This window comes from Fonsecaea erecta (assembly GCF_001651985.1).
Source record: "Fonsecaea erecta strain CBS 125763 chromosome Unknown Scaff7, whole genome shotgun sequence".
Lineage (NCBI taxonomy): Eukaryota > Fungi > Ascomycota > Eurotiomycetes > Chaetothyriales > Herpotrichiellaceae > Fonsecaea > Fonsecaea erecta.
The window spans coordinates 2,006,621-2,034,085 of record NW_017387250.1 but is presented as its reverse complement, the minus strand read 5'-3'; the positions used below and the strand labels follow the sequence as shown (position 1 = coordinate 2,034,085).

Here is a 27,465-nt window from a genome sequence, read left to right as displayed (position 1 = left end):
TAAACACTCGCTCTTGGCCGCCTTCGTTGGACTCTTATCGTCTCGGGTACATGGCCGCCTGCCCACTTGTGGCGGGGAAATTCATGAATGGCAAACAAGTTATTAGGGTGATCTTCAGGTCAACCCGTTTGTTCCTTGAAGGACAACTCCGAATATCAGCATCATCCAGTTTGCTTTTATTTATACCCTTTCCCCTCTTTTGTCACCCAGGCCGCCCTGAATTTCTTCCTGTTCTCCCCTCTGCTTCAATTTCTTGTTTTGTCTCTCGATCATAGAAGGAGTCAGCTCGAGTCTCGATCGTGACAGAAGATGGCGGCCACCAATGGCCATACGATCCCCAAGATGACGTACAAACATCCCTTGGACCAATTGAGCGCCGATGAGGTTAGCATCGCTCGACAAGCAGTACTTGATGCCCGCAAGGCCGCCATCGTCTTCCGCAACATCTTTACTGTTGAGCCAGCGAAAGCCGAGCTGATCAAGTTTCTCGCCGCCGAGCATGCCGGAAGCCTCTCATCCGATACTCCCCGACCTCCTCGCCAGGCCCGTGTCCAGTACGACGTGGTCTTCGAGGATCGAAGCCATGAGTACATGGAATCAGTGATTGATATTGCCACGGGCAAGGAAGTCGAGCACAGGCGGGTGCCTCCAACTTCCCACCAATCTCTGACAGTGGATGAATTTAGGCAGTTCAATGATGTGTGTGTGGAATCAGAGATGTTCAAGAATGCCATTAAAGAACTCAACCTTGACGAGAAGTTTGAGGTCGCTATTGACCCATGGCCTTACGGCGGTCCAGATGTCGGAGAGGTCACCCCAAGGTAGGCGTCTTTCTTCGTTTACATTATTCAGAGCTTAACCCCTCGTCTAGGTACACTCAAGGTCTGTGCTTCGCCAAGCTACGGAATGGCAACCCCGATACCAATCATTACGGGTTCCCTCTTCCCATCATTCCAGTGATGGATACCTACAAGAAGGAAATCATTCGTATCGACCGTCTTGCCACTGGTGGCACCGAGGATGGCCTCAACTATGGCACTGCTGGCAAAAACATCCTTGAACATTGTAAACCGGCTGAATACGTCCCCGAGCTGCTGGATACCCCTCTTCGCAAAGACCTGAAACCCTTGAACGTGATACAACCCGAAGGACCGTCATTCACTGTCAGTGATGACTCTCTAATCGAATGGCAAAAATGGAGGTTCCGAGTTGGGTGAGCAATGGTCTTCGTTTGCCTCGAGCTTTAGTACTGACTGAATGGCCCAGATTCACTCCTCGTGAATGCGCCGTTCTTCACGATATCCACTACGACGGCCGAAGCGTTCTCTACCGATTGAGCCTGTCCGAGATGACTGTCCCGTACGGCGACCCTCGACCGCCGTTCCAACGGAAGCAAGCTTTCGACTTTGGGGACGCTGGTGCAGGCAGAGCTGCAAACAATCTCGCACTGGGATGTGACTGTCTGGGCGTCATCAAATATATTGACGCAATGCTGGTTGACACGGAAGGCAAGCCCTCGGTATCAAAGAACGTGGTGTGTGTCCATGAACAAGACAACGGAATTGGATGGAAGCACACCAACTTCAGGACCAACCGAGCGGTGGTGACGAGGTTGAGAGAATTGGTTGTTCAGTTCATCATTACACTGGCAAACTACGAATACATCTTTGCCTACAAGTTCGATCAAGCTGGAGGGTGAGTATTATTAAATCCGTGGATGTGATTGAGTGCTTATGGTATGTCACAGCATCACCATCGAGACTCGAGCCACCGGAATCGTCTCAGTGGTCAACATCGACCCAGGAAAGGTCAGCCCTTATGGTAACGTTGTGTCGCCGGGCGCCCTTGCCCAAAACCACCAGCACATTTTTGCCGTCCGAATCGACCCGGCCATTGATGGCCACGCCAACACCATTCTCACGGAAGAATCCCTGCCGATTCCCATGAACCCCAAGACGAATCCTCATGGTAACGGATACGAGATCGTCCGCAAGCCGGTCACCAAGTCAACCTCCATTCACGCTTCTCCTTTCACCAATCTGACCATCAAAATGACCAACCCGAACAAAGTCAATCCCGTCTCCCAACGACCAGTCTCATACAAATTCATTCCCACCCCATCCCAATTGATTCTTGCGGACCCAGAGTCCATCGTCGCCAAGCGCGCGGCGTACGCGCATCACCACGTGTGGGTCACCAGATACCGGGACAATGAGCTGTTTGCAGCCGGAGAGTTCACGAACCAGTCGCAGTTAGAGGTGGGCGGCGTGGCAGATATGGCAGCGCGAAATGACGACGTGGAGAATGAAGACGTCGTCGTCTGGAACGTCTTTGGTCTAACCCACAACCCCCGCGTGGAGGACTGGCCCGTGATGCCCGTGGAAATCCACCAGGTTCATCTGCGTCCGGCAGACTTCTTCGAGAGAAACCCTGCCCTCGACGTACCTGGCAACAAGAATATCGCCAGCGTCGAGGTTGGAAGAGAGACGAACGGTGAATGCTGCCATGCGAATGGGGATGGGTTAGTACAGGCTGCTCCCACTTCGCATCTACAAGGTACTGGGAGCACGCCGGTCACGGCAGTCAATGGACATTAGATCATGGGAGCGTATAGAATGTTGCACGATTGCGTTGCTGGTAATCACAAGCAGTGAGAGGGAACTTGCAGGCGAGTTACATAGGGAGCAGGCACAGTATATTCGGTATCACAATATATCAAAGCAGGCATACATGAGTGTACCTTACAAGAAGTGTTCGTCCCACCGGGAGCCGCTGGAACTTGTCGAATTAAGAGTCGGTTGAGGTGCGATCGGGACGTCCGTGAGCGAGAGTTCGAAGATCTCGAGTCTAGCCTTTGGTTGTCCCACGTGTCCTCGAGCGTCTGCTTCGATGCCCTGTTCCAGACCGCCTCGCTTGGCGATCTCCATCGAAGCCTCATGAACACCGGCTCGGTCCGAGTAGTCAGCAGGGCCAACTCACCTGTGGCACGGTGGCGTCATCCCGTGAGGCCTGCGCCTGCTGATTTTCCCCCGCTGATTAATTATGGAGGTATTCATTCGAAGAGCGAAGAACCTCTACAGCTATTAACTGCATCTGTTTGTCCTTGGGTAAAAGCCTTCCTCTTGTTTTTCTATTTTTCCCGTTCTAATAACATTGCCCAGTTGCCAGCCATTGTTCATCAATCATAGGTACTAGTCGAACGAGATACGCCTCTGTCCTCGATGAAGATCCAATATCGAGATGAGCATTTCGAGCTCGAGGATGTCGCCGAAGAAACCATTCGGGAGTTGGCCACGAGATGCGCCGAGAAGATTGGCGCAGATGTCGAACGAGTGTCACTCTTTTTCCTCCCCAAACCAGGCTTCGTCAAGCACCCATTCTCCGACCGCAAGCTGAGCGAATTCCTCACCACGACGACACGAATCAAGCTGGTCGGCACGCCCAATACTGAGGTCAAGAAGATGGAAGACATGAGCGCTGCCAGCCGAAGAGTCTCACGGCCGAGTGGATTCAAACCGGTCAAGGCCAACAAGGTCCGCGATTGGAAGAAGATCCAAGACGAGTCCACCTACACCTTCCACGCCATCGAACCTCTACCATACCTCCCGAACCCAGAAAAGAGCAGACGGTATCTAGAGCGGCTGGCCAACGATCCTGGTATCAAAGCGTCTATGCGCAAGCACAAGTTCGCCGTTGGTCTCCTCACAGAAATGAACCCTGCAGAGCACACGACCCACGAGTCGAAGACACTGGGCTTGAATCGCAACCGGGGCGAGGTGATTGAGCTGAGGCTGCGGACGGATGCCTACGATGGATACAGAGATTACAAAGTGATCCGCAGAACTCTTTGCCACGAACTGTCACACAACGTCTGGGGCGAGCACGACCGGAACTTCTGGGACCTGACAAAAGAGATCGAGCGCGAGGTGGAGCGCAATGACACGTTGCACGGCGGCCATCGACTGTCGAACGAGGAGTTCTACGATCCCAACGACACGTACGACGACGCTGAACATGCGGACCACGGGGGCTGGACTGGTGGAAGCTATGTGTTAGGGGGGTCGAAGGAGGGTGGTGGTGAGAGTGCGAGTGGCCTGAGTCGGCGGGACATCCTCCTGCGAGCGACCTTGGGTCGCTTGGAGAAAGAAAAGGAGGCGAGAGAGCGTCAAGATTCGACTCCACCACCATCTTAGTCCGTGTTGACTTTGTCTCCTTTCGCGATAGCAAGGCGTTGGTGGTTTGCGTTTCTTGGTGTTTGGCTTTAAGAAGAATGCAGTATTAATACGAGGCGCAGTCTGACAAAGAGAATGCCATCGCTCTGGATTCGTGCTGCGAGATGGTACAGTGCATCGTAGTTTGTATCTGCATCAACTCATCCTCCGTTTTTCGGGGCCCGAACGGCAACGAGTATGGATTGGGGTGGCAGAGCCACCCCCAAATCCTCGCATCATCAACCCGAATTCCCGGCTCAGGAGCGGTCTTGGGGGCTTGGGGGCTTGGGGGGCTATTGGATTTGGCCGTGGAGAAGGCCCGTCGTTGGTCCTAGTGTTCTCAGATCAGGCTAATTAGCGAAGCGAAGTCAGCTAATAAGGCTTGTGCAAGTTACAAGGCTTACCCGTCCGATTCAGCCTTCCCCTCCATTATTAGCCCTCCGGCGCAATGATGGAGCGATACTGCGTAGAGGAGCTAGTCGGCTTCAGAATCCGACATCAGGTGCGGAACTAGTCCACTAGGGCTGGGGGAGCTTTGCGGAGCCAATACGGGTAGTGAGCCCTCCGTACGCCGTATTGTTAGCAGGACGCTGCTAAGGGGAGAGGTTCGCAGCATTGGCAGCTGATAGTAGTAGTGCAGGGTGCCTGAGGACCCCTGGCCAGACATATGATTGTTCGCAGTCCGTGGTCCGGAGACAAGGTACGAGTGCAACTTTTACAACTTGTTGCGCACAGCAGGCCACTCTGGAAATTCTTATGCATACCGAGTAGGGAGTACGAACACATATTCACATCAAGCCGTTCTATCTGTCATTGCAGTCACTTGTCACCGCTGCCGCCGTCGTGTTCATCGTCGCCTGAAGACCTTGTCCCGTCGGAGGACGCCCTTGTAACTTCGGCTGCTGCAAGTTTATCTCCAAACCGTCACTGTCCAGGAACGAAGACGTCACCCCTTCCGCTGGCCGTTTGAGCCGAGCGAGTGAATCGATCATAGGCTCCGTGAATCATAAAGAGGAGCTCCTTCTGTGGTTGCAACCAAAGACAAGGTATGGTAGTACCTAGCATCTAGCATGCAGGTCCGCTTCCCGCTCCCGTCTTGTTGAGTCAAAAAACTGTCCAACTCGAGGACCTGTCACAACATGTCAGATTCTTCATCACCTGCTACTCAATACTCTTTCTCTCGCCTCTTCCACTGCCTTGTTCCCTCTTCATCCAACAGCACTTAGTTCTCTTACTTTGCGGGCATCGATACTGAATGCCTTTGCTAGAAGGGTCGAGGCAGACCTCGCCTCCCCCGAGTGCGAATTCTCCAGACCCCGTCTCCGTCCCTGTCCCTGCCGCCATCTTCAACCGTCGCCTCAGCGAACAGTTTTCCGATCTTGCTCGAGTTGCAATCATGACGAATGCCTCTGCCTCTCATGAAGGGGAGTCCCTGAATCACGTCGCATACCACTCCAGTCTCATGCCTCCTCCAAAGACAGGATTCGGCAGATCCGCGCACAAGCCACCCACAAGCGTTGCCCTGGGCAGAGCTTTGACCGACACTCCTGCTCCGAGTGCGCCCACGAGTCCGCAGATGTAAGCAGGCCCTGGGGCCTCAGATACGATAGCCAGCGGCGCTGACTTGAACTAGACATGCTCGAACCAGCACAAACGTTTCGGGGTCCGCGACGCCCAAAATCCGTGCCACCACCCTCGACATCCCCGGACTGACGCGATCCAAGGTCTCTCCGAATGGTCAAATATCAGAAAGAGATGTTGCAGCTAAGCTAATTATTATTATGGTCGGTCTGCCGGCCAGAGGGAAGAGTTACATTGTCAAGAAGATTGCTCGATATTTGAACTGGTTACAGCACCCAACCAGAATATTCAACGTTGGAGACCGTCGACGCGTGGCTGCTGGTGTTGGTCAGACCATACCGGATCACACGACTGCTGCGTTGCGAGAATCGGTGCGTCGAATGAGCTCTACCACCCAGGGACCGCAGGGACTCGTTGACCATGGCGAACTGCTCCCGCCACCTGCTGTCGAGACTAAGATTCTCATTAATGGCGAAGTCACCTCGTCTCCTATAAGTCCGGTACAAATGAACGGTTCGACCAGGTCTGATGAAGACAGGAAGGATTCCATTCAGCTATCGGCCCCCGAACCCATGGATCAGTCTGCGCAATTCTTTGACCCAAACAATACCAGGGCCAAGCAGTTACGAGAACAGGTGGCGCACGCAGCCCTGGATGAGCTCTTGAAATACGTCTTGGAAGACGGCGGATCAGTGGGAATCCTAGATGCTACGAATCACACCCGGGAGCGACGCCTGTCGCTGGTCAGACACATCCGGGAGCGCGACGAAAATATCAACATCCTCTTTGTGGAGTCACGGTGTCAGGATCAGAACCTGCTGGAAGCAAATATGCGACTGAAGCTCTCAGGTCCAGATTACAAAGGCAAGGACCCTGTCGCCGCGTTCAAGGACTTCCAGCAACGCGTCCAACAATATGAGAAGTCATACCAGAAACTAGACGAGTTTGAAGAGGAGCACAACATGGCGTATTGTTCCATGATCGACGTGGGGCGTAAGATGGTGACGCACCAAGTCAAGGGCTTCCTCTCTATTCAAACCGTCACCTACCTTATGAACTTCAACTTGGCACCACGACAAATTTGGATCACCCGACACGGCGAGTCAATGGACAACGTCAACGGGAAAATCGGTGGTGATAGCTCGTTGAGTTCCAACGGAGTGAGGTATGCTCAGGCACTGGCCAAATTTATTGGGATCCAGTGGAAGGCGTGGGAAGACTACCAGACTGAAAAACAAGCAAACACCCACTTTCCACCTCTCCCGGGCGACACGACCCCACCGAACCCGGAATATACGGCGCAAACGCTCCAACAGCGGAATTTCTGCGTGTGGACGAGCATGCTGAAACGGAGTATCGAGACCAGCCAGTATTTCAACGACGAGGACTACGATATCAAGCAGATGCGGATGCTGGACGAACTTAACGCCGGGTCAATGGAAGGCATGACCTACACCGAAATCCGAGACAAGTTCGCCCATGAGTATGAGCTTCGAAAACGAGACAAGCTCCATTACCGGTACCCAGGCCCAGGCGGCGAGGGTTATCTCGACATCATCAACCGGCTGGGAAAAGTTATACTCGAAATAGAACGAATGACGGACCACGTCTTAATCATTGGCCACCGAAGTATCTGTCGGGTTCTCCTGGCCTATTTCATGGGTCTCAAGCAAGAGGACATCAGCGACCTGGATGTTCCGTTGGGTGTGGCATACATGCTCGAACCGGTAAGACCAGTCTTGCATTCAAAGTATCCCTTTCACTGACATGGAACGTGCAGAGACCATATGGTGTGGAGTTCAAGGCATATAGATGGGATCCTGCCACGGATGAATTTCTCTATGAGCCAGATTACCGGATGAGGCGAGCTATTGACCCACAAGCCTGATATTTTGTCACTCCTTTTGCGTTCCCAACTATGATACCCCTATTCGCATTTGCCTTGTCCAGTTTTGCTCGCCCAGATACCATCACATATACTTATATATAGACCATACAGATCTGGGGGCCTTACCTCTGTTTTTGGACTGTTGCGCACCCAGATGATTGCTACGGCTGGACTAATACTTCTTTTGATTCTGGCAGGCAAGATTGTTGTTGGCAGTTGCGTCCGGACGTCATGACTCGTATCAATTCCTGGGTGGATTGGTGATAAGCCTCTTTGAGAAGGCGAGGCTATAGCGGACGGCGGATATATCTCACGTCTTAGCGGTGGCGCTGGGGGTTATGAGTATGGGTTTTTTCGTGTACAATTTGTCATTGCATCTGTACATAATCCGCATGGGTGGGCAAAAAGCACAGCAGGCACCCAGCAGTGTATTTCTGGAAGCAAAGATAGCCCAGTGGAGTAGGCTAGCGGGTACGGCGGGTAGCTACAGTACAAGGCAACGAGTTCCTTCTTGATGAACTTACTCAATTCAGGCATGCTAGTCTGCTGCAGATGGTTCTCGTCTTTGGTTCCCGTGTCGCTCGTTGTCCGGCAAGACGGGACCAAGGTCCTCTGAGCCCTCCTGCAGCCCCCGGGCCTTCACCAATGGGAACGGAATCTAAGGCCACTAGGCCCCTTGTCGTCTGTAACGACCCTTTGTGGTGCTTCCGGTATGCTAGCGTCGCCACCAACTCTTGCTCAGACGAATATCTGGCCAGCCGTGGACGGCCAGTATTCTGGTACGGAGTCCCCATTGCGACACACCCACTGCACGGCAGGCGTTGGAATCGTCTCATCGTCTCATCGTCTCATCCTCTCGTCTCATCAGGCAGTCTTGCAAGGCTCGGAGATAGACTTGCAGTCAATTATTGCTGATAAGAGCTTGTTAAAAGGTGAAGAAAAGTTTGCCTGTGTGGGTTGCCGTTGATCCGACCCACCATCCATTTTCCCAACCGTCAGGGACGTGACATATAAGATGCTGCCCGTGGAAGCTTGTCCCAAAAGTAAATACCTGTCTCTTCCCTCGCTTTTCTCGTTCTCCTCGTCTTGGCTATTTGCTGCCAGCGTCATTGACACACGATTCAAGACTGCTCCCATGGTGGCATCCATCGCCCGTATGAGACGCCGCCCATTCTACACCACCTGTATCCTTCATCGAACCATGAGCCTGATGGTCCAATAACACGAGGTGAGGGACGTGCCCCGTTTTCCGATCGTCCAGTTAAGACGCTATCACGATTTCACGACAACTGCCCAAGGCAAGAAGCGCCAGGTATCGGGGAATCAATCGCTGTGCTGGGAGACATTGATTGAAGCGCAGCCGGCTCGTCTCGGGTGTGAAGGCTCACTCATCGCTCACCACAACCTTTGGGGTTTGCAGCATTACCTGGCAAAATCAATTACGATACTACTGTGACTTTTTTTTCACAAGCAGGCAACCAAGCTTTGAGAAAGCTGAGGCGAGAATCACCAAACACATCATCTTGTGAGTCGATCGTGGCGTATTCATCACTCCGTCATGCCGACCTTGTCCCTCACCAATTTCAACATTGTGTGTGCCGTCCTCGGAGGCTTTATCACAGTCTTTGGCCTTGTGAGTTACTTGTTCAAAGAGCGATTCTATCTTTCCGAAGCGTGTATGTCACGGCACCCCCGCACACCCAGTTAATCCTGGCGACTTCAATGTCGATGAAAGGCTGACATGAACACAGTGATTTCGCTTGTGGCCGGTGTCATCTTTTCTCCCAATGCCACCGACCTCATAAGGCCCCTCGAGTACGCCGCCGGCTCCGAAGACAACCTCGACTACATCACGCTCTACTTCACTCGCCTCGTGCTAGGCGTTCAATTGGTGCTTGCCGGCGTGCAGCTGCCTAGCAGGTATCTTTACACGGAATGGAAGCCCCTCGCCTTGCTCCTCGGTCCCGGAATGTGTGGGATGTGGGTGTGTGCCAGTCTGCTTGTATGGGCCATGGTCCCGCATCTGAGCTTCCTCCATGCTCTTGCCATCGGGGCATGTGTCACCCCGACCGATCCCGTGCTGTCCAACTCGATCGTCAAGGGCAAATTTGCGGACAAGAACATTCCCAAACCATTACAGAAGATCATCATCGCAGAGTCAGGCGCTAACGACGGACTCGGCTATCCGTTCTTGTTCCTGGCGCTCTACTTGATCAAATACACTGAACACGGGGGCGCAGGCCAACCAGGAGGCGCAGCTAAGGCTATGGGATACTGGTTTGGAGAAACGTGGGGATACACCATTCTGTTGAGCGTTGTCTACGGCGCGGTCGTGGGCTGGCTCGCAAAGGAACTCTTACACTTTGCCGAGGAGAGGAAGTTTGTGGATCGCGAGAGTTTTCTCGTGTTTGCCATTACATTGGCGCTCTTCATCACTGGCACGTGTGGGATGGTGGGCTCAGACGACGTCCTGGCTTGCTTCATTGCAGGGAATGTGTTTACTTGGGACGACTGGTAGGTCTGACAGAAAACCTGCAAGTACCTTTTGGTTAATGCGTGGCAGGTTCCGGCTCGAAACACAAGACGATTCTCTTCAACCGACGATTGACATGTTGCTCAACATCTCGGTCTTCCTCTGGTTTGGCGCCATCTGCCCCTGGGCATCGTTTCGAGAAAACCATGTCATTCCGATTTATCGATTAATCCCGCTGGGGATTTTAATCTTGCTCTTCCGCCGAATCCCAGTCGTCTTTGCCATGCACCGAAAGATACACCAGATCGAGGAATTCCAGCAGGCGGCATTTGTGGGCTTCTTTGGCCCCATTGGGGTATCGGCCATATTCTATCTCTATGTTAGCATTGATTTTCTCCGCCAGGTCAAAGTTGACGGGAGGGTGCGTCAAGATGCAGTGCGGCTCGAAGAGGTCATGAGGGTGGTAATTTGGTTTTTGGCCATCTGCAGCATCGTCGCTCATGGTCTTTCAATCCCTCTGGGCAAGTTGGGCTATCATCTTCCGCGGACCATGTCTCAAGCTCTCAGCAGTGAGCGGGAGGACGACGAGCCAGATATCCACCTCGGACCGTCGCCTCATCGCAGGTCGACAAGTCAATTGCGGCACAGGAAAGGCAACGGCCGCAGGGACAAGTCTCGGCCCCCAAGTCCAGGCGCGTTTATGATCGGGCAAGGAAACACAACAAGATCAACCACGATGGATCTGGAAAGTGCTCAGGAGCCTGCTCGGCCCGTTCGCATTATTGAAGACACACCAAGGGGAGGGTCCCCGGTGGCGGTGGTGTCGGCGACCTTGGAACAGCGTACAAGGGCCGGAGAGCAGCTTGAGAGCCGCGGAAGAGAGAGGGCGGACTTGAAGCACTCAGGAGAAATAGAACCCAGCGAGTAGGCGAACAAGGATTGAATCCAAGAGCTGGGGCTTTGGCGGGCACTAAGAAAGCATGCTTACCACAATCCCAGATTTAGAAATAAAATCGTTAAAGTATTCATCATATATGTTTCGTGTCAGGGAGGAAACTGTACGAGGCAGAATTCGTGACAACTTCGTCGTGACATTTCTGCGTTACTCTGCTAGGAAGCATTCACTAACTGGACTGGGCCAACACCCCCCCCCCCTCCTCCTCCTCCTCCTCTCTCAATGCGGCTTCTGCCCACCTTGAGAACTCCACTCACCTCCTTACAACCTCAACTGTTTGCTACATGCACTCGACTCCCATTCTTGCTTTGAAGAAAACCCAGGTTATGTGTCTGTGGCAAATCGGTCCTCTTCCCCTCCCACCGCCATTCCTGCTACATGCCTCTGGCTGCCTGGCTAACCTCACTCAAAGTGCAGCTTCTCATCTTGTCCCCCGTGCACTCTCAGCCTCTCAATCTCTCATCAGCTCATCACGTCGAACGCTTCTTGTCGGCTAACAACTTAACTCACTGTCCATCGCTGACTATGCGTCGAGCGCATATTGGAACCGATCCAGATGCGTAGGGCTGTCCTTGACCATTGATGCCCTTCGTTACACCTGGACTCGGACGCTGCCTCTCTTTTCTAATATATAGGCCAATCTGCCTCGATTTCCGCTGCATAAATGTAACCTGCTCCCTTACCGCCCTCGGATAGTCATGGTGCCGCCGCCTACTGCCCCTCCCAAAAAACCCAGCCGCCGACGTCTCGCCCCTGTCGTTGGGCTCACGCCAATTGCGCCACCAAGGAAGAAAAAAGCGGCGGAGCAGAAATATTACGCGGTGAAGGAAGGGAAGCGGCCTGGTATCTATCACACATGGAGTGATTGTCTGGCTCAAGTCAAGGGACACAAGGGTGCTGAGTGTATGTGAAGTCAACTGCGGTGCGTGGTGGTTTCATTTTGTGTTGACATGTGGACGCAGTCAAGGCTTTTCAATCTCTTCATGAGGCTCAGGCTTTTATGCAGGGAAGGCCCCTCCTAAACGGCCACGATAATGGACTGCAAAGGTTCTACGGCGTCCAAAGTGGAAGAGTCCCTGGGGTGTACACCGATTGGTCCCAAGTGCAGGCTCAGATTCGAGGGTTCCCCCATGCCAGACAAAAGAAATTCAGAACCCGGGAAGAGGCAGAAGTGTTCGTGGCTGCGGGTGCAAAAGCTTCGGTCTCTGGCTCTCAGCGCGCTGGCGCCCCTCAGGCGGACATACGTCAATTGGTAGCCCGCAAGTCGGCACCCGGGTTACAAGACACCGTCATGGGTTCTGCGACAGACCAAGATGCAAACCCTGATGAGATCAGCCGGGGTTTTGGGGACGAAGATAAATATGACACCAATATCAGGGTGGGTCCCGGCAACACCATTATCAATCGAGCGGAAGAAGAGCAGATCAGAGCCAAAGTGAAGTCTGAGCAACAGGAGTCTCCAGGCATGCTTCGCATCTATACGGATGGGTCAGCTCTGGGGAACGGTGCACCAGGTGCAAAGGCAGGGGTGGGCGTGTTTTTCGGGCCTCAGAATCCACTGTATGCCACCTCTCCATCCAAGCCGAACTCTCAATACAAGCCCCAACCCACGCGTTACACTGTGTCCAAAAAGCCACAAATTGTTTATACAATGGATTGGGCCGCTCGTCAGCTCGGTTCTGGCGATGGACAAGCCAAGAAACGGCTAGCCGGCGAGATGGATGACGATAAAACGCGAACAAGGAAAGCAAAGCTAACGGACTGGCGTTACAGAAATGTCTCCGAGACTCTGGAAGGCGACAAACAGACCAACCAACGGGCCGAATTGACTGCCATCCTCCGAGCATTGGACATCGCACCCCGGCACCGAGAGGTGACCATCTACACGGACAGCAGATATGCCATCGATTGTGTGACGAACTGGTACCGAAACTGGATCAAAAATGGCTGGGTCAACTCCAAAGGGATAGCTGTCGTGAACAAAGACGTGGTGCAGAGGATTCGCGATAGAATCGAAGAAAGGGAGCGCCTCGGCAAGCGCACATTGTTTGTGTGGGTTAAAGGTCACTCGAATGATCCAGGTAATGTTGCGGCGGACCATCTGGCTGTGCAAGCCGCGATGAGGGCGAATGCAGCGTTACCCGCATCGGCAGCCCTTCCTGAAATAAACAACGCGGGTGACTCGAGCGACTCGAGCGACTTTGGCGAGTATTCAGTAGCGGAGGAAGACGATGATGCGGCATTCCAGTCGATGGTCGACTATGGTCGTTAAATCGTCGAGAGAGTGTGTTGCCAACAACGAGAGAGATACCCTGGTACTGGCCTTCGTTACGGAGCTGATGGGTGGCTCGGACGACACGACAGGTGACAGGATAGAATGGAGATCAGCTAGCTCTGTTAGTATTATCCGAGCAGCTGCTCGGGCTGATGGCGTCCGGAGGGGACAGGCATACACAAACTCGAATTCGTGCTTTCTCTTGTACTTGATATAGTATCGACACCTACAGTGAGATGTATGGTTTTGCGTCGACGTCACTATGCATGATTCCTTCTATCTCCGTTCTGGGACTCTTGCTGCCCAGACTCAGTCCGTGGGCTTGGTTCTTCGATCAAGGACAAAGACACGACAACGACCTGCTCGAGTCTCCTTTCACTAACAAAGTCCCTCTTACTACGCCCCATTATGGCTTTAGCCAGCCTCGTCGGAACCAGGGGCATCGCTCTCTGCATCCGATACCGCCGACGGTATCGGCGAATTTCCGTTACCATCGATCAATTCGTCGTTTGCCCTCCACAATCGGCACACGGCACAGCACACGAGGTACTGTAAAGTTCTACTCCGTTTCCGTCCCTTTCTCTCAGTTTTCACCATGTTCTTTCACGCTCTCCCCTCTCCTGTTGCCCTCCCGCCATGCCCTCGACAGCGATCCTCCGTCAACGGGCCGCAGAATCTGCCCTCCACGACCAGACCAATCTCCTGGGGACGAGACAACTCTTCATCGTCTTCTCTTCGCTCGCGTCGGCGCTGTTCATCTGCTACGCGGACCAAAATGGCATTGGTACCATCCTGCCCACGGTCGGGCGCGATTTCAAGGCCACCGACACGATCTCATGGGCTGGTACAGCTTCGCTCATCTCCAACACGTCTAGCCAGATCATATACGCGCGCTTCTCGGACATCTATGGGAGAAAACCGGTGTTCCTCTTCTCGGTAGGTATGCTTGTGTTAGCGGACATTCTGTGCGGCGTCGCCCCGGATGCGTCGAGCTTTTACTTCTTCCGTGCCCTCGGGGGCATTGCAGGTGCCGGAATCAATTCCTTGACCATGATGATCATCTCGGACATCGTGACGCTCGAACAGCGAGGGAGGTGGCAGGGGTTCCTGGGTGCCGGTATAGGTGGTGGCAATGCCGTAGGTCCCTTGATTTCGGCTGCGTTTGCGCGGCACCAGACATGGCGAGCATTCTTCTGGTTTCTTGCCCCGTGCGGCGCCATTGCCGGCGCCATTGGATGGTTCTACCTCCCTTCGACCATGCCCAAGGGGAACGCGAGGCAGCAATTCAAGCTCATTGACTGGGGAGGCATTATCACGGCGACCATTGCCATCGTGCTGATCTTGATCCCGCTGTCCGGTGGTGGTTCGTACTTCGAGTGGTCCTCGCCTATGGTCATTTCCATGTTCGTCGTCGGCGGTCTGTCCTTCGTGGCCTTCCTGATCGTCGAGTGGAAGGTGGCCAGTCTGCCCATGATGCCCCTGAGCATGTATACCAATGCACCGGTGGCCGCCATCCTGGCTCAGAACTTCTTTTTCGGCATGGTCTACTACTCCAATCTGTACTACATTCCGTTGTATATCCAAAACGTTCGAGGCTGGGATACGATCGTCTCGGCGGCTTTCCTGGTCGCCATCAACGTCCCACAGTCCCTCGTCAGCACGCTGTCCGGCATCTTCATCTCTCGCTACAAGCGCTATGGGGTCGTGATCTGGACGGGCTTTGTCATATGGTCGCTGGGGGCCGGACTGATCTGCAGCTTCACGCGAACAACACACCCGGCGGTGATCGCCGTCATACTCTCCGTCTCCGGCATTGGCGCCGGCTGCATCTTCCAACCGGTCCTGATCGCGTTGCAGGCACACTGCTCCAAAGCGCAACGAGCGGCGGTCGTCTCCAACCGCAATTTCCTGCGGAGCTCGGGAGGTGCGGTTGGCCTTTCGATCTCGGCACAAGTCTTGCAGAGCTCTCTTCGGAGGAACCTCCCAAGTCACCTGGCGCGCTACGCCCACGACACCTTCGCCCTCCCGACCTTGACCGGTGCTGACGACGATGCAGTCAGAGACGCGTACATGAGCGCGATCCGGACTGTGTTCATTGTTTCTGCCCCGATGATTGGTCTCTCCCTTGGGCTGTGTGTGTTCATCAAAGACCGGGGCCTCCAGCGACCAGAGGAGAGGGAGCAGACGAAGATCACGAAAGGGGCGGCGACCGAGGACAAGAAGCAGGACCTGCCAGAGAAGCAAGTACAGCCGTCAACTCTGGAAGATGATGCCGGACAGACCATTCCGATAGACGGAGACGAAGACGGAGACGGGGGGGATCACCCAGAAACTAGAATAGGCGTGCCGCCGCCACCACCGTCGCCGCCCGGCCATGATAGACAGCAAAAGGAGATAAAAGTGCCATTATGATTTAACGACATAGACCAGCAACATACGGAAATTGGTCCAGATTGTGACGTTACTCTCCCTTTTCCCTCTTCCTTTGTTGCTTTCCTGGAGATCTGCAGCACTGCCTCGTTTCATCTCCTCCTTATACATATTGTATAATGGCGGCTGAGTCTCCAATCGCTCCGATCTACAATCTCGTTTCTGCCAACACCTCCCACCTACCTCCGGTCCCTGCCCGTATTATACACCAGGTGTTTGTCTCAGGCTGGAAACGAGATGCGCCGATCCACTGCATCAGGTTAGCCTGGCAGTATAAAATACCTGTTGGCGAACCGCGGATCGCGAGCCCGTTCTGTATGTATTATATGGTAATAACTTTTTATGCCCCTAGTCGTGCAGGTCCCTTTTTTCTCTTTTTAGCTCTTATGCATGCATGCAGTGTCACCAACGTCAGTCGGATTCGCTGTTCTCGTAGTACGATATGATGACGAGGTCCACCTTTCTCTCTCTCCCTTTTTCTCTTCTTGTTACATACCCCTTCTGGCACACGCCGTCAACTAATTTATTACTGGGCGAACTCCTGTAACCGCAGACATGCTGATGGCGCGCCTGACGGGTCTTTTGCGTGAGTGATTGAGGTCACTCTGGGGCAGATTCGCCCCTCGTTTCTGACAAGAGGACGACGTGCTCCTAACACCCCTCGTCGCATCTCACGAAACCCTGGTGCGCGCGATCGACGACCACCCTTGCATAGATAGGACCTGCCGAATTCTGCAAAGGGCCTATTCGGGCCATGGGTCGTATCATGGTGGCATAATGTGCGATGCGTTACAATGTGTTAGGCGCCCAACAAACCACCGTTGATATAAAGTCCACTCGGATGGACATTTCCATGTAAGATCGTGAGAGTCTGGTCCTTTTGTTACCAATTGTCTCGGGGCCTTCATTCTTCCGCAAGCAAGCAGTTTATTTGTGTTCTGTGCTGTTTGCTTTCAGTCTGTGCCTACACGATGGCGCCCGTCCTGGTCTACATTGGCTGGGCTGTTGGCCTGTTGTTTTCATTCATCATTGTCCGCGCGGTGTATCGAATCACATTGCACCCACTTGCCAAGTTCCCCGGCCCAAAGCTGGCGGGGATGACTTCGCTGTACCAGGCGTGGTATGATCTGAGGGCGTCGACGTCGTACATCAAGCAGTTTCACGGGTTGCATGAGCGATATGGCCCCATTGTGCGCATCACCCCGAATCAACTGCACATATTCGACATGACCGCGTACAACGAGTAAGAACTGGATTGATCCAATTGCGCCGCAGTGGATGGAGCAGGCTGATGGTGTTCTCATAGGATCTTCAAGGTTGGAACGCGCTGGGCCCGCCACCGAGACAACTACAACCAAGAAGCTGCCGACGGGTTCTTCAACGTCCTCGACCCCAAAGCCGCCAAACCGTGGCGAGACACGTACCAGCCGTACTTCGCCAAGGGGGCCATCGTGCGCCTGGAGCCCGTGATCCACGACCGCATCCGCAAATTCCTCTCGGTGCTCGAGGCAGCGTCCGCGACTGGAACGCCCGTGGATCTGAGCATGGGCTACCGAAGTTTGACCAGCGATGTGGTGGCCAGCTACATGTTTGCGGATAACGGGTTCGAGTTGCTCGACGTCGAGGGCTTCCGGTCCCCGATCTTGGTGGCCCTGGAGGAATTCTTTGAGTTCACGCAGTGGGCGATGTACTTTCACAACTTCATGGGGTGGCTGGCACGCCAGCTCCAGAGGCTCACCAAGGAACAGACCGAGAAGTTCATGCCGGCGTTGGCGGCGACCAATTGGATCACCGAGGTGAGGCTCTTTGTCCCTCGCCAGCTCTTTTGCTGACCGTTTATGTGTCCCTTTAGCAATGCGGCATCAAAGTCAAGAGAATCATGCAAGAGGGCGGGTCTGGGAGTTCGTACCCGACCGTCTTCGATGCATGGGCGAAGCCGAATGAGAAACGGACCTTCACCCCGACCCTCAGGCAGCTCACCGCCGACGCATTCACCTTTCACGGCGCCGGGACCGACACCACCGCGCACGCTCTCACGACGGCTACGTGGGGTCTGATCAACAACAATGAGTCCCGGAAGAAGCTACGCGCCGAGTTGAAGGCTGCGATCCCGAACCCCAATAGTGAGCATCTGGTCAGCTCGATTGTGCTTGAGAATCTGCCCTATCTTGTGAGTCCAACATGGGAGACAGACGCCCTGACACTGACCTTGTGGTACAGCGTGCGGTAGTCAAGGAGAGCTTGAGGATGAGCATGGGAGTTCCCGGGAGGTAAGGTCACCAAGCTATCCGCAAGCGAGATGCACTGGAGAACTGATATACATCTGACGTACAGGATGGGACGAGTCGTGCCCGAAGGAGGCGCCGTGCTCTGCCAGCAACAGATTCCCGCAGGGGTAAGCAGGCCCCCCTTTCTTATGCGTGATGTGATGCGACATATCAACCTACCTTCTTGAGGAGTAACACGGGCTAACAGGTGTCCTCACTCCGTGCCTTCTCTCTATCTAGACCGGAGTCACCAGCGTCTGCTACTGCTACCACTTCGACCCGACGCACTTTCCGGCGCCGAACGAGTTCCGCCCGGAGCGCTGGCTGGGCCCTGACAGCGCGCAATTGGAGACGCGGCTGATCGCCTTCTCGCGCGGGCCGCGGTCGTGCATCGGCATCAACCTGGCCTACGCCGAGCTGTACCTGAACCTGGCCTACGTGTTTCGCAAGTTCGACCTGGCGGCGTTTGAGACCACGGCGCGCGACATGGAGTGGAAGGATAACTTTGTCGTCATGACCAAGGGACATTTGCGGGTCACGTTGACGAAGGTGGTTGATGATGGGGACGATGGGATGAATGAATGAATGAGAGAATGAGATGGGAGAGGAAGTGAGGGTGGTGGTCGCTGATGGGTCATAGTGGAAGAAGGAAGGGGGTGTGTTTCATGGCTAGGAGATTATAAAGGGGGCCATCATAAGTGAAAGGACCTACTTGAGTACATAGTCTGGACTGAATGTATGCATATATACATACATACATACATAAATAGGTAGTTAAGGAACATTCCTACCAGGTCAATCATATGTACCGAGTAGAGTACCTCGTATTGTAACAATAACATGGGTACGGGAGTACCTAGAGCACTAGAGTAGCACCAGAAGAGGTGCCCCCCAACCCCAATAATTACTTTGGTTTCCCCAGCCTTCGCCCATCACCTACGCACCGCATTTCTATCCGGTTGAGCCACCCAAACGAAAAGCCCCCCCAAAAACAAGGGTCCAGATCCCGTTAATTAAACTGTGCTTTCTCCAATCACCAAATGCCGATTTTCATCTCTCGGGTCATCAATCGCCGACAATTGCCCTCTTGTTGCGCTTGGGTTGGGGAGAACCACGGAATCAAAGCCCACGGAGGGAAAGCTTTCAACCAGCCTAATAATCAAACTACTATCACAGTAGGGAGGGGCCGGTGAAGCTCCCACACTACTTACTGTTAGTTGTTAGATAGTGGTGCTGCAAGGGAGAAGTCCGTTACTCGTCACGACCACCACCACCACCACCACCACCACCGTTGCCGGCGTCTGACAACGACGGTGGGTGGGAAGCTTCCGTCTCTCTGTGTGTCTCGCCGGCAATTTACTAGTTCGAAACATTGGACGATATCGTTCTTGTTATTATTTTTTTTGAATTCATTCATAAATGAGCTTTCACTCACCTGCGTTCGTGGCAGTCGTGGTGACATATTATTCTTATATTATATGTCTTTAGACTTGTGAAGCCCAGGAGCGTCTGTCTGCGGCGACCGAACATCACCACATAAACTCCACTGCCTTCGGAAATCCCAACCGCCGTTCTTTTTCTTCTCCGCGACCGTGAGGCAGGCTCTGCTCCCTGGGCCTGGTCCCCGTTCAAGATCGCTGGTGTGGCGCAGGTGGTGTTGTACCACGGATGACGGTGACAAGAGATCGCGGAACTGCGACACAGTGAGGAAAACCCAAAAAAAAAGATGTCGAAGCTTATAGACTATGCGGAAGGTGAGTGGTTGCACATATTCTTCTCGACCTGCCGGGACGGGATCAATGCACTGTTGTTCCCTATGTCCATATCTCCAATCAATCCCTCGTCGAGAATCCTCTTGCGAAAAGACAACCTAGACTAACCATCCATCCTGTTCTGCCGTGGCACATACAGTGCAGAAACACACCTCCAAGGACTCGTGCTGGGTCATCCTCTACGGCAACGTGTGGGATGTAACAGACTTCCTGCCCTCCCACCCCGGCGGCGCCCAGATCATCCTCAAACTCGCCGGCAAGGACGCGACCGAAGAATACGACCCCATCCACCCGCCCGGCACCCTGGAGGAGAACCTCCCCAAGTCTGCCCGCCTGGGTCCCATCGATCCCAAAAGCCTGCCGGAACCGGTCAAGCCGGCGAAAGATGTTGGACCAGCGCCCGACACACAGGCCGAAGTCGAGATGCCGCTGCAGGCCATGTTGAACCTCGACGAGATCGAGGCTGCGGCCACCAAGAAGATGACGCGCAAGGGCTGGGCCTATTACTACTCCGCCGCCGACGACCTGGTCAGCAAGCAGCTCAACAACACGGTCTACCGCCAGATCCTGCTCCGGCCACGCGTGTTCGTGAACTGTCAAGACTGCGACCTCCGCACCAGTTTTCTTGGGTACAATCTCGATCTCCCCATCTTTGTTTCACCCGCCGCCATGGCTCGACTGGCACACCCGGACGGCGAATGGGGCATCGCCCAGGCGTGCAAGAAATTCGGCGCCATGCAGATGATCTCCAACAATGCGAGCATGACCCCCGAGCAGATTGTGAAGGATGCAGGCCCGGATCAGGTGTTTGGATGGCAGTTGTACATACAGACGGAGCGGAAAAAGAGTGCCGACATGTTGGCCCGAATTAACAGGCTGGATGCGATCAAGTTTGTGTGTCTCACACTCGACGCACCAGTCCCAGGGAAGCGAGAGGATGATGAACGCGGAAAGTTTATCGTCGAGGACACGAGCCAAGCCATCAAGGACGCTGGAGGTGCCGAGCTGAAGGGCGGCGGTGGCATCGGACAGAGTCTGTTCTTCGGCACGGACCCGACTTTGACCTGGACAGAGACGCTCCCGTGGCTGAAGAAGCACACCACCAAGCCCATCATTCTCAAGGGCTTGCAGTGCCACGAAGACGCATACCTTGCGGCACAACATGCGCCCCAGGTCAGGGGAATCATCTTGTCGAATCATGGTGGCAGGGCGGCAGATACAGCCCCGCCGGCCGTGCACACTCTGCTGGAGATCAGGAAATACTGTCCCGAGGTGTTTAGCAAGATCGACGTCGTCGTGGATGGTGGCATCAAGAGAGGAACGGATGTGGTAAAGGCATTGGCACTGGGCGCAAAAGCCGTGGGTATTGGTCGCGGTGCGCTCTTTGGTCTAGGTGCCGGCGGCATTGAAGGCGTTGAGAGAGTGCTGGAGATCCTCAGGGATGAGACTGCCACGGCGGCGCGCTTGTTGGGTGTTGCCAAGGTGACTGATCTGGGTCCGCTGCACATCAACACCAGAGCTGTAGAGAGGGATATTTATGACGGTCCCGCTAATCTGCCTGGTCTGGAGGGCACTATGAAGGGACTCTGGACGAGGGCGAAGCTGTGATCGGCATTCTGGAGCAGATATGTCGGGCATTTGTACGGCGTTCCTCATTCACATTTTCGAGTTTTGCTGCTTGTGGAATAGCGATGCACAAAGATTTGGGAATAGACGAGGGTAAAGAGCTGTGCACGCCCAAGAGATGCGGCTTGGTTTCAAAAAGCTTCCTGGCCAACGCCTGTTCCAAACCACGTCCGTAACTCGTCTTTCTCGGTCGTTGGCCCTGCCGCCCCGTCGGCTCCGAAATAGTGCGAGAGCCTCATGTTCTCGTCATCGTCGTCCTGGTCGGGCCACTCAGCCTTGACTGCTAGACTATCCTTTTGCTCGAGCATATCCTTGACCGTGCCCCAACTAAAGCGGCATTCGTTGCCAAACCCCCATACAGGGTCAATGGCAGACTTGAGCCAGCCAACGCATCTTGCGTCAGAGGGGTATCCAGAACCCCACGATGCCAATGAATCCTCATCTGAGACTGACTGCTGTTGGGTATATGCCTCAAGGAGGACCTCACAGCTGACGTCTCGAGTGACCTTGGCGACGACGCTGGCCGCACTCACGCACGGGAAGAGACTGTCAGCCTTCTTTTCGACGGTGATTTTGATGGTCGGGAAGATTAACTCGAGCTTCTTCTGATAGACGGAGGGTTTGCCAATGGTGTCGACGTAGATCTCTGTCACGTTGACGCCCTGCTGCAGTACCCCTCTAATCAGTTCGACCGTGGCGTCCATGGCTTGGGCGTTGAGGTTGTATGAGCCGCCGTTCTTCATCATCCCCGCGCCGATGTCGCGGGCACTGAGGGATTTGACCGCCCAGCCTGATGATCGGAAGAGATCCGTCCCGGATGTACAGACTGCTTGCATGAGATTTGCTCGCACGGCCGGTGTGAGGACCTTGGAGTCGTCGAAATGGTACGATTCAGTCAGGAGGGGCTTTTGGATCTCGACAGGCAGATAGTAGACACCGTATACCATGGGCCCAATGACGGGGCCGCGTCCAGCTTCGTCCACACCTAGCACGCAAGGGGTTCCTGATGCGGACGACGAGGCTGTCCGGGTGGTGATGCCTTCGGGCACATTGCTGTAGTGCGCGTAAGATCTCCCGGAGAGGAGAGCTTCACGGTCATCCTGTACCGACGGCGGGATGAAGACGGCAGAGGTGGCGTTTTCGGTTTCCTCCATGACTGTTCTGTGCTTGTCTATCCGATACTGACCTGGAATAGAAAATAAAGACCACGAGAAAGCGACGGTGAGCGACCACGACGCGTCCCAAGATGGACCCCACAAACCCCTTTTGGGATTCCCACCTCATCGCGTTACCCGATCCTTACTAGTGCATGCAGTGGCCAATCATGTCTCTCCCTTACGCCATTAAACGCTAGTCCTATTTCGTATTATCGACAACACTCAATGCCAACACCACCACCGCTCCGCCGACTGATCCTTTATTTCCAAGGAGAACCCGCCCTTGATCCTCAGTGCATATATTGCACCTCTGTGGAAGACCAAGCGGTACTGAAAGCTCCAACCCGGTCCAATATGGCTTCTCGACTGGCCGTCCCCCGTGAGCGCGGCAACATTGATTATTCCGCCATCGGGAAACTGGGAAGGTGAAGACGGTTGCGCCCTGATGGGAGGGGCCAAACGCTGATATACTTATAGACGCACCGGAGTCACCCTCGATCATCGACCGCTGGACGCGAATGGCATGGAGGAAATATCGGGCATCTTCTCATCCCCCCGCAAGCCCTCGCCGTTGAAGAATATGATGATCATGCAAAGCGTGGAGGGACCCAGTCCCGTGGCCGAATCGCCGCAGATGTCAAGCCCGAACAGTACGTGCATTCATCTGCATTGTCCTATGGCGATGATTCGTCTCTTTGTTATATCCAGTCCGGTCGAACTGACGCCAATACAGGCGCGGGTCCTACTCCGAGCCAGCTCCTCTCATCTCGCAGGAAGAGCCGCGCAACGCCCATTCCCCCTCCCCGATCATCGTCGCCGAGGAAAAGCGGTATTAGTGGTACCGCAAGGAAGAGCAATGGCGTTGATATATTTTCCACGCGGAAAAGTTTGCAGCCCGAGAATAATGAGGATTACGAAAACGTTGCTCAGCCGATGCCTACGCCGACGCGGAGCCAGCCGCTGCTGCCACCTACAATTGTCAGCCCAAGTGCGCAGAGGCTACCACTACGAGACGTTACAACACCTGTTTCACACAAAACCCCGAAACCGAGACCGAGTCGCGAAATGCAACGCATCGAAAACGAGGTTTACGCTTCTGTTGAGGAAGAGGTCTTTGACCCACCTCAACAGACCGTTGAAGAAGAAGTGCTCCTAACAGTGGATCCTGTTGACATTTTACCATCTATTGAGCAAGCAGCAGCCACAAAAGCTCCCTCAGACAGGGAACTTTCGGCAGAGATCAGTGATGCTTATGCCGGGTCTGATAACGCAGACGCAGACCGAGGGCAGGAACCTGAATTACCACCAGCTGAAGTGACACAGAACAAAGCCAATTCGAGAAAGAAACGGAAATCCGATCTACTTGAAGAAGACGATAAGGTGGCATCACCGGTACCAAAGAAAACGCGCAAAAAGCAGGGACGAGTTCATACCCACAAGGAGAGTAAGCAGCGCCCTCCAAGCCCCAACCGGACGTTGCCAGAAGCAGAGACAGCCGCAGAGGCGAGACAAGCGCTGGCGATTAAGGATACAAATCTCAAACTGTCGTCCCAGCAACAAAGAGAACTCGACGACATCGTTGAAAGGGTAGAAGCCAGGCCTGGACCACCTAGGTCACTCTACATTCTACGTCGGGAGACTCCCATGGACAACAGTGTTCAGCACACGAGAAGTGGCCGAGCCAGCGTGAGACCCTTGGCATACTGGCGGAACGAGCGATGTGTCTACGGCGCGAGTCCTAGCGGCGGTGGTTTAGCGGACGGCGCCAGGTTCCCGTTGAACAGCATCAAGGAGATCGTGCGAATTGAAGAGATTGAGCCGAACATTGGAAAGAAGAAATCAAAGGGCAAAAAGAAGAATGGGAAGGGCACGGGCAAAGCACGCCAAAAATCAGTGGAACAATCGGAGGAGTCAGAGTCAGAGTTTGACATGGATGGGATTCCTGAGGATCCAGATGCCGAGCCCTGGGAGACTGGAACCGGCACGCTCCGCGGCAATGTCTCCATCTGGGATAACGAAGAACAAGCACCCACGGAACTGGAGGAGGAAGTCGAAATCGCCCATGCGCCGGCGGCGATCAGGACACGCGAAGTTAAGAGCTCGAGTCTCCATGATGGTCCCTCCTTCCGCTATGCCAAACTACTGTCCACGAAGTTCTTTGGCACGGGACTCGTGGATTTACCGCCCGGAGGAGTGAAACGGCCCAAGAACAGTCGGAAAATGCACATGAGTTTCTTCGTCGTCAAAGGGAGGGTCACTGTGACGGTGGGTCCAGCCGGCAGTGAGGAAACAGGAAGCATAAATAGGTTTAGTATCGGGAAGGGCGGCTTTTGGCAGGTTCCCAGAGGTGAGAGAGTCTTCCCCAGTGGCAGATTACAAGATTGACAGGCTGACGTTTGTGGCAAAATTCCCCCAGGCAATCAATATTCGATCGAGAACGAAATGGAGAAGCCGGCCAGGATATTTTTCAGTCAAGGCTGCGAACCCGCTCCGGCCGAGGAATATGACTGATCTTTAGCTGGTGCAAGGGCGCCTTTTATTTGGAATGATTCTCGACGTCTCGCTTCTCTCACTGGGTTTGGGCGGATCGACGGCACCGGTCAAAAGCGATCCGAATTCACAAAGGATCAAACACATATACATACCTCTTGGAGGTGACTGTCTGGCGTGAAAAACCACCAGACCTCCGAGGAATAGACTCTGAAAGGTCTCAAGCTACAGGAGCAAGAATAATATATGATGTGTATTGAATCGTGTGGGATGAGCTGTCGTCCTGCGTCGTTGTCCGAAATGGTGGACGTTTCTGGCAATAAAGCTGCTCGCTCCCAAAGCCACGGAAGCCATAGAGCCACTGAAAGACTTGGATTCCGCCTTTCTTCGGATCGCTCTGTGCCCTTGGATATTCCAACCACACACATCTCCGTACCATTCAGCCCGCCCGGCAAACGTCAATCGAATCGCCTCGACCGCCCTGCACAGATAGATAGAGTGGCAGGTGAGACAGAAAAGGCTCTCCTCTTAATTCATCTTTTGTTTTGTTTGTCGTAAAATCGGCTTCCCGTGCCATTTTTCGCTTCGTGGACAGACAACGGGATGCTGCCTCTGTGGCACCGTGATGCCGCGGTCCAGATGGCGGAGGCACACTTTGGTCCATGAGTCCAACCAAAGAGGACATTTTCCATGGATAAGTTGGTTCGACTTATTTTGTCCGCGAAGACCAGTTCCGGGCCATTGGAGGCTGCTCCTCACTCTGGTCGCGGATCGTCTGTTTGCTTGCCTTGCCCCTCGAGGTCAAATCTCTTCCATGTCCTCGTCGAGCAGATCAGTCAGGGGTGGGAAGTCGCCCACTTCGATCTTCTCCGGCCGGGCGAAGACACCGTGCTTGTCCGCACAGTCAAACACCCGCCTCATCTCGTAGACCGGCTTGCCGCGTCCCTCGCTCTTCACCAGTTCGACTTGGACGCTCCCGTCGTTCCTCCCTACCGGCTCGTCCAGCTCCACGCCAACCCAGAGACATCCGTCCTCTCGCTGCCCGCCTAGCCCGGGAATCTCGCCCGTGAACCTCACCGTGCCCCTCCTCCCATCATCGCGGCCGACTCGACACCTCAGACCCACCTTGATTCCCCGGGCGTCCATTTCTTTCTCGTCCTTCCGTCTCCGTTCCTCGGCCATCTGGGATTGGGACTTGGCGTGGGGATCAAACCGGCCCAGTTTCTGGCGGCGTTTCCACGCGAGCACCGAGTCCTCCAGCTTCTCGTACTGGTTCTCGGGCATCTGGTACTTCTCCACCGAACTGAGGTCCGCCGCGAGAAAGTTGAGGTTCTGTCGGAGTTGCGGGGGCCGGGTGTCCTGGACCTCGATCTCCGAACCCTTTCTTAGGCCGAACCGGGGGTCGGAGAGCAGAGACGAGTCAGTTGCCAACGTGATCCAGGTCCCGTCGAGAGATCTGGTGCGAAGGGACTGTGAGGATGAAGGGATTCCCGTGACGGGTTCCAGTTTCGATTTCAACTGGGACACGGTCCACGTCGGGGTGATGCGGCGTTCTGCTGAGAGGAGCGGCGGGCCTGTAGGATTGGAGTCGTTGGGAACGACTATTTGCATTGTGATGTCGGTCGGTGTTTGGGTTGAGAGAGACATTTTTGCTGGGTTCATATATAAAGGTGGCTCGAGATGCACGACAGTCCAATGGTCAGCTTTGAGAAATCAGCTCAGATGTGTGCTCCTCGGCGGTGTACACTTTAAGTTGCAAGGGTTGATGGCGTGCGCTGGCAGAGGTGACAATTTCGCGAATAACAAACACTGTTGATGCTTTTCAAATGACGGATATTTCTAAATGACCGTCTTTCCAGTCAACATTGGAAGTGCGTCAAACCAGCTCAGCTCACTCAGACTTGTGATATGTATTCTTATGTACTATCTCGTTAGTTATGAATTCATTTAACCCTGCCTCTTGTTAATATCCATTCAACTGAGATATCGCATATTGTGGTGGTAACTTGATCAATTGTTTGTTTATCCATTACGGACAATAGGTATTGAGAGTCTTCTTGGCACGCCAACGACACGTTGCACTATTCAAGTTTGACATTGTTTGCTACCAGATTCTTCTTGCTTGTCGCCAACTCTTGAGCGTTGAAAACCTGAGCGCCTAACAACGATCTTTCTTCAACAGCCGACTCTCCTTATCACCCCTAGGAAATGTCTGGGGTAGGTGTGTCGTTCCCGGATATCCAGGTTCCGCTCCCTTTTCTGGGGACCGCCCCTGGATTATTCAACTCATTTGTCCAACATGACTGAGACGCTCGTTGGACGAGCACATGCCTGTTCCTG

At 54.1% G+C, this 27,465-nt stretch overlaps 11 protein-coding genes across 11 annotated transcripts; 9 read left to right on the top strand and 2 right to left on the bottom strand.

Moving 5' to 3' along the window:
• Positions 1-309: 309 nt before the first annotated feature.
• AYL99_08609 (hypothetical protein) lies at positions 310-2,597 on the top strand (the record flags this gene model as incomplete). Its single annotated transcript, XM_018840117.1, has 4 exons — positions 310-821; positions 872-1,213; positions 1,267-1,695; positions 1,748-2,597. The coding sequence occupies 4 exons, from the start codon at positions 310-312 to the stop codon at positions 2,595-2,597; spliced, it is 2,133 nt and encodes a 710-aa protein (XP_018691238.1).
• Positions 2,598-3,221: 624 nt separating this feature from the next.
• On the top strand, positions 3,222-4,193 carry AYL99_08608 (hypothetical protein; the record flags this gene model as incomplete). The annotated part of the gene is made up of 1 exon (XM_018840116.1): positions 3,222-4,193. The coding sequence occupies one exon, from the start codon at positions 3,222-3,224 to the stop codon at positions 4,191-4,193; it is 972 nt and encodes a 323-aa protein (XP_018691237.1).
• A 1,273-nt stretch (positions 4,194-5,466) lies between these two features.
• On the top strand, positions 5,467-7,680 carry AYL99_08607 (hypothetical protein; the record flags this gene model as incomplete). The annotated part of the gene is made up of 3 exons (XM_018840115.1): positions 5,467-5,789; positions 5,845-7,519; positions 7,573-7,680. The coding sequence occupies 3 exons, from the start codon at positions 5,467-5,469 to the stop codon at positions 7,678-7,680; spliced, it is 2,106 nt and encodes a 701-aa protein (XP_018691236.1).
• Positions 7,681-9,238: 1,558 nt separating this feature from the next.
• AYL99_08606 (hypothetical protein) lies at positions 9,239-11,081 on the top strand (the record flags this gene model as incomplete). Its single annotated transcript, XM_018840114.1, has 3 exons — positions 9,239-9,356; positions 9,432-10,194; positions 10,244-11,081. 3 exons carry the CDS (start codon positions 9,239-9,241, stop codon positions 11,079-11,081), a joined length of 1,719 nt encoding a protein of 572 aa, XP_018691235.1.
• A 725-nt stretch (positions 11,082-11,806) lies between these two features.
• On the top strand, positions 11,807-13,380 carry AYL99_08605 (hypothetical protein; the record flags this gene model as incomplete). Its single annotated transcript, XM_018840113.1, has 2 exons — positions 11,807-12,011; positions 12,071-13,380. The coding sequence occupies 2 exons, from the start codon at positions 11,807-11,809 to the stop codon at positions 13,378-13,380; spliced, it is 1,515 nt and encodes a 504-aa protein (XP_018691234.1).
• Positions 13,381-14,019: 639 nt separating this feature from the next.
• AYL99_08604 (hypothetical protein) lies at positions 14,020-15,795 on the top strand (the record flags this gene model as incomplete). Its single annotated transcript, XM_018840112.1, has 1 exon — positions 14,020-15,795. The coding sequence occupies one exon, from the start codon at positions 14,020-14,022 to the stop codon at positions 15,793-15,795; it is 1,776 nt and encodes a 591-aa protein (XP_018691233.1).
• A 989-nt stretch (positions 15,796-16,784) lies between these two features.
• AYL99_08603 (hypothetical protein) lies at positions 16,785-18,665 on the top strand (the record flags this gene model as incomplete). The annotated part of the gene is made up of 6 exons (XM_018840111.1): positions 16,785-17,056; positions 17,120-17,609; positions 17,666-17,983; positions 18,034-18,083; positions 18,148-18,208; positions 18,321-18,665. The coding sequence occupies 6 exons, from the start codon at positions 16,785-16,787 to the stop codon at positions 18,663-18,665; spliced, it is 1,536 nt and encodes a 511-aa protein (XP_018691232.1).
• Positions 18,666-19,806: 1,141 nt separating this feature from the next.
• AYL99_08602 (L-lactate dehydrogenase (cytochrome)) lies at positions 19,807-21,460 on the top strand (the record flags this gene model as incomplete). Its single annotated transcript, XM_018840110.1, has 2 exons — positions 19,807-19,834; positions 19,992-21,460. The coding sequence occupies 2 exons, from the start codon at positions 19,807-19,809 to the stop codon at positions 21,458-21,460; spliced, it is 1,497 nt and encodes a 498-aa protein (XP_018691231.1).
• A 149-nt stretch (positions 21,461-21,609) lies between these two features.
• Positions 21,610-22,632, bottom strand: AYL99_08601 (ribonuclease H2 subunit A; the record flags this gene model as incomplete). The annotated part of the gene is made up of 1 exon (XM_018840109.1): positions 21,610-22,632. One exon carries the CDS (start codon positions 22,630-22,632, stop codon positions 21,610-21,612), a length of 1,023 nt encoding a protein of 340 aa, XP_018691230.1.
• Positions 22,633-22,989: 357 nt separating this feature from the next.
• AYL99_08600 (hypothetical protein) lies at positions 22,990-25,146 on the top strand (the record flags this gene model as incomplete). The annotated part of the gene is made up of 4 exons (XM_018840108.1): positions 22,990-23,060; positions 23,113-23,285; positions 23,369-24,982; positions 25,052-25,146. The coding sequence occupies 4 exons, from the start codon at positions 22,990-22,992 to the stop codon at positions 25,144-25,146; spliced, it is 1,953 nt and encodes a 650-aa protein (XP_018691229.1).
• A 780-nt stretch (positions 25,147-25,926) lies between these two features.
• AYL99_08599 (hypothetical protein) lies at positions 25,927-26,772 on the bottom strand (the record flags this gene model as incomplete). The annotated part of the gene is made up of 1 exon (XM_018840107.1): positions 25,927-26,772. The coding sequence occupies one exon, from the start codon at positions 26,770-26,772 to the stop codon at positions 25,927-25,929; it is 846 nt and encodes a 281-aa protein (XP_018691228.1).
• Positions 26,773-27,465: the final 693 nt, after the last annotated feature.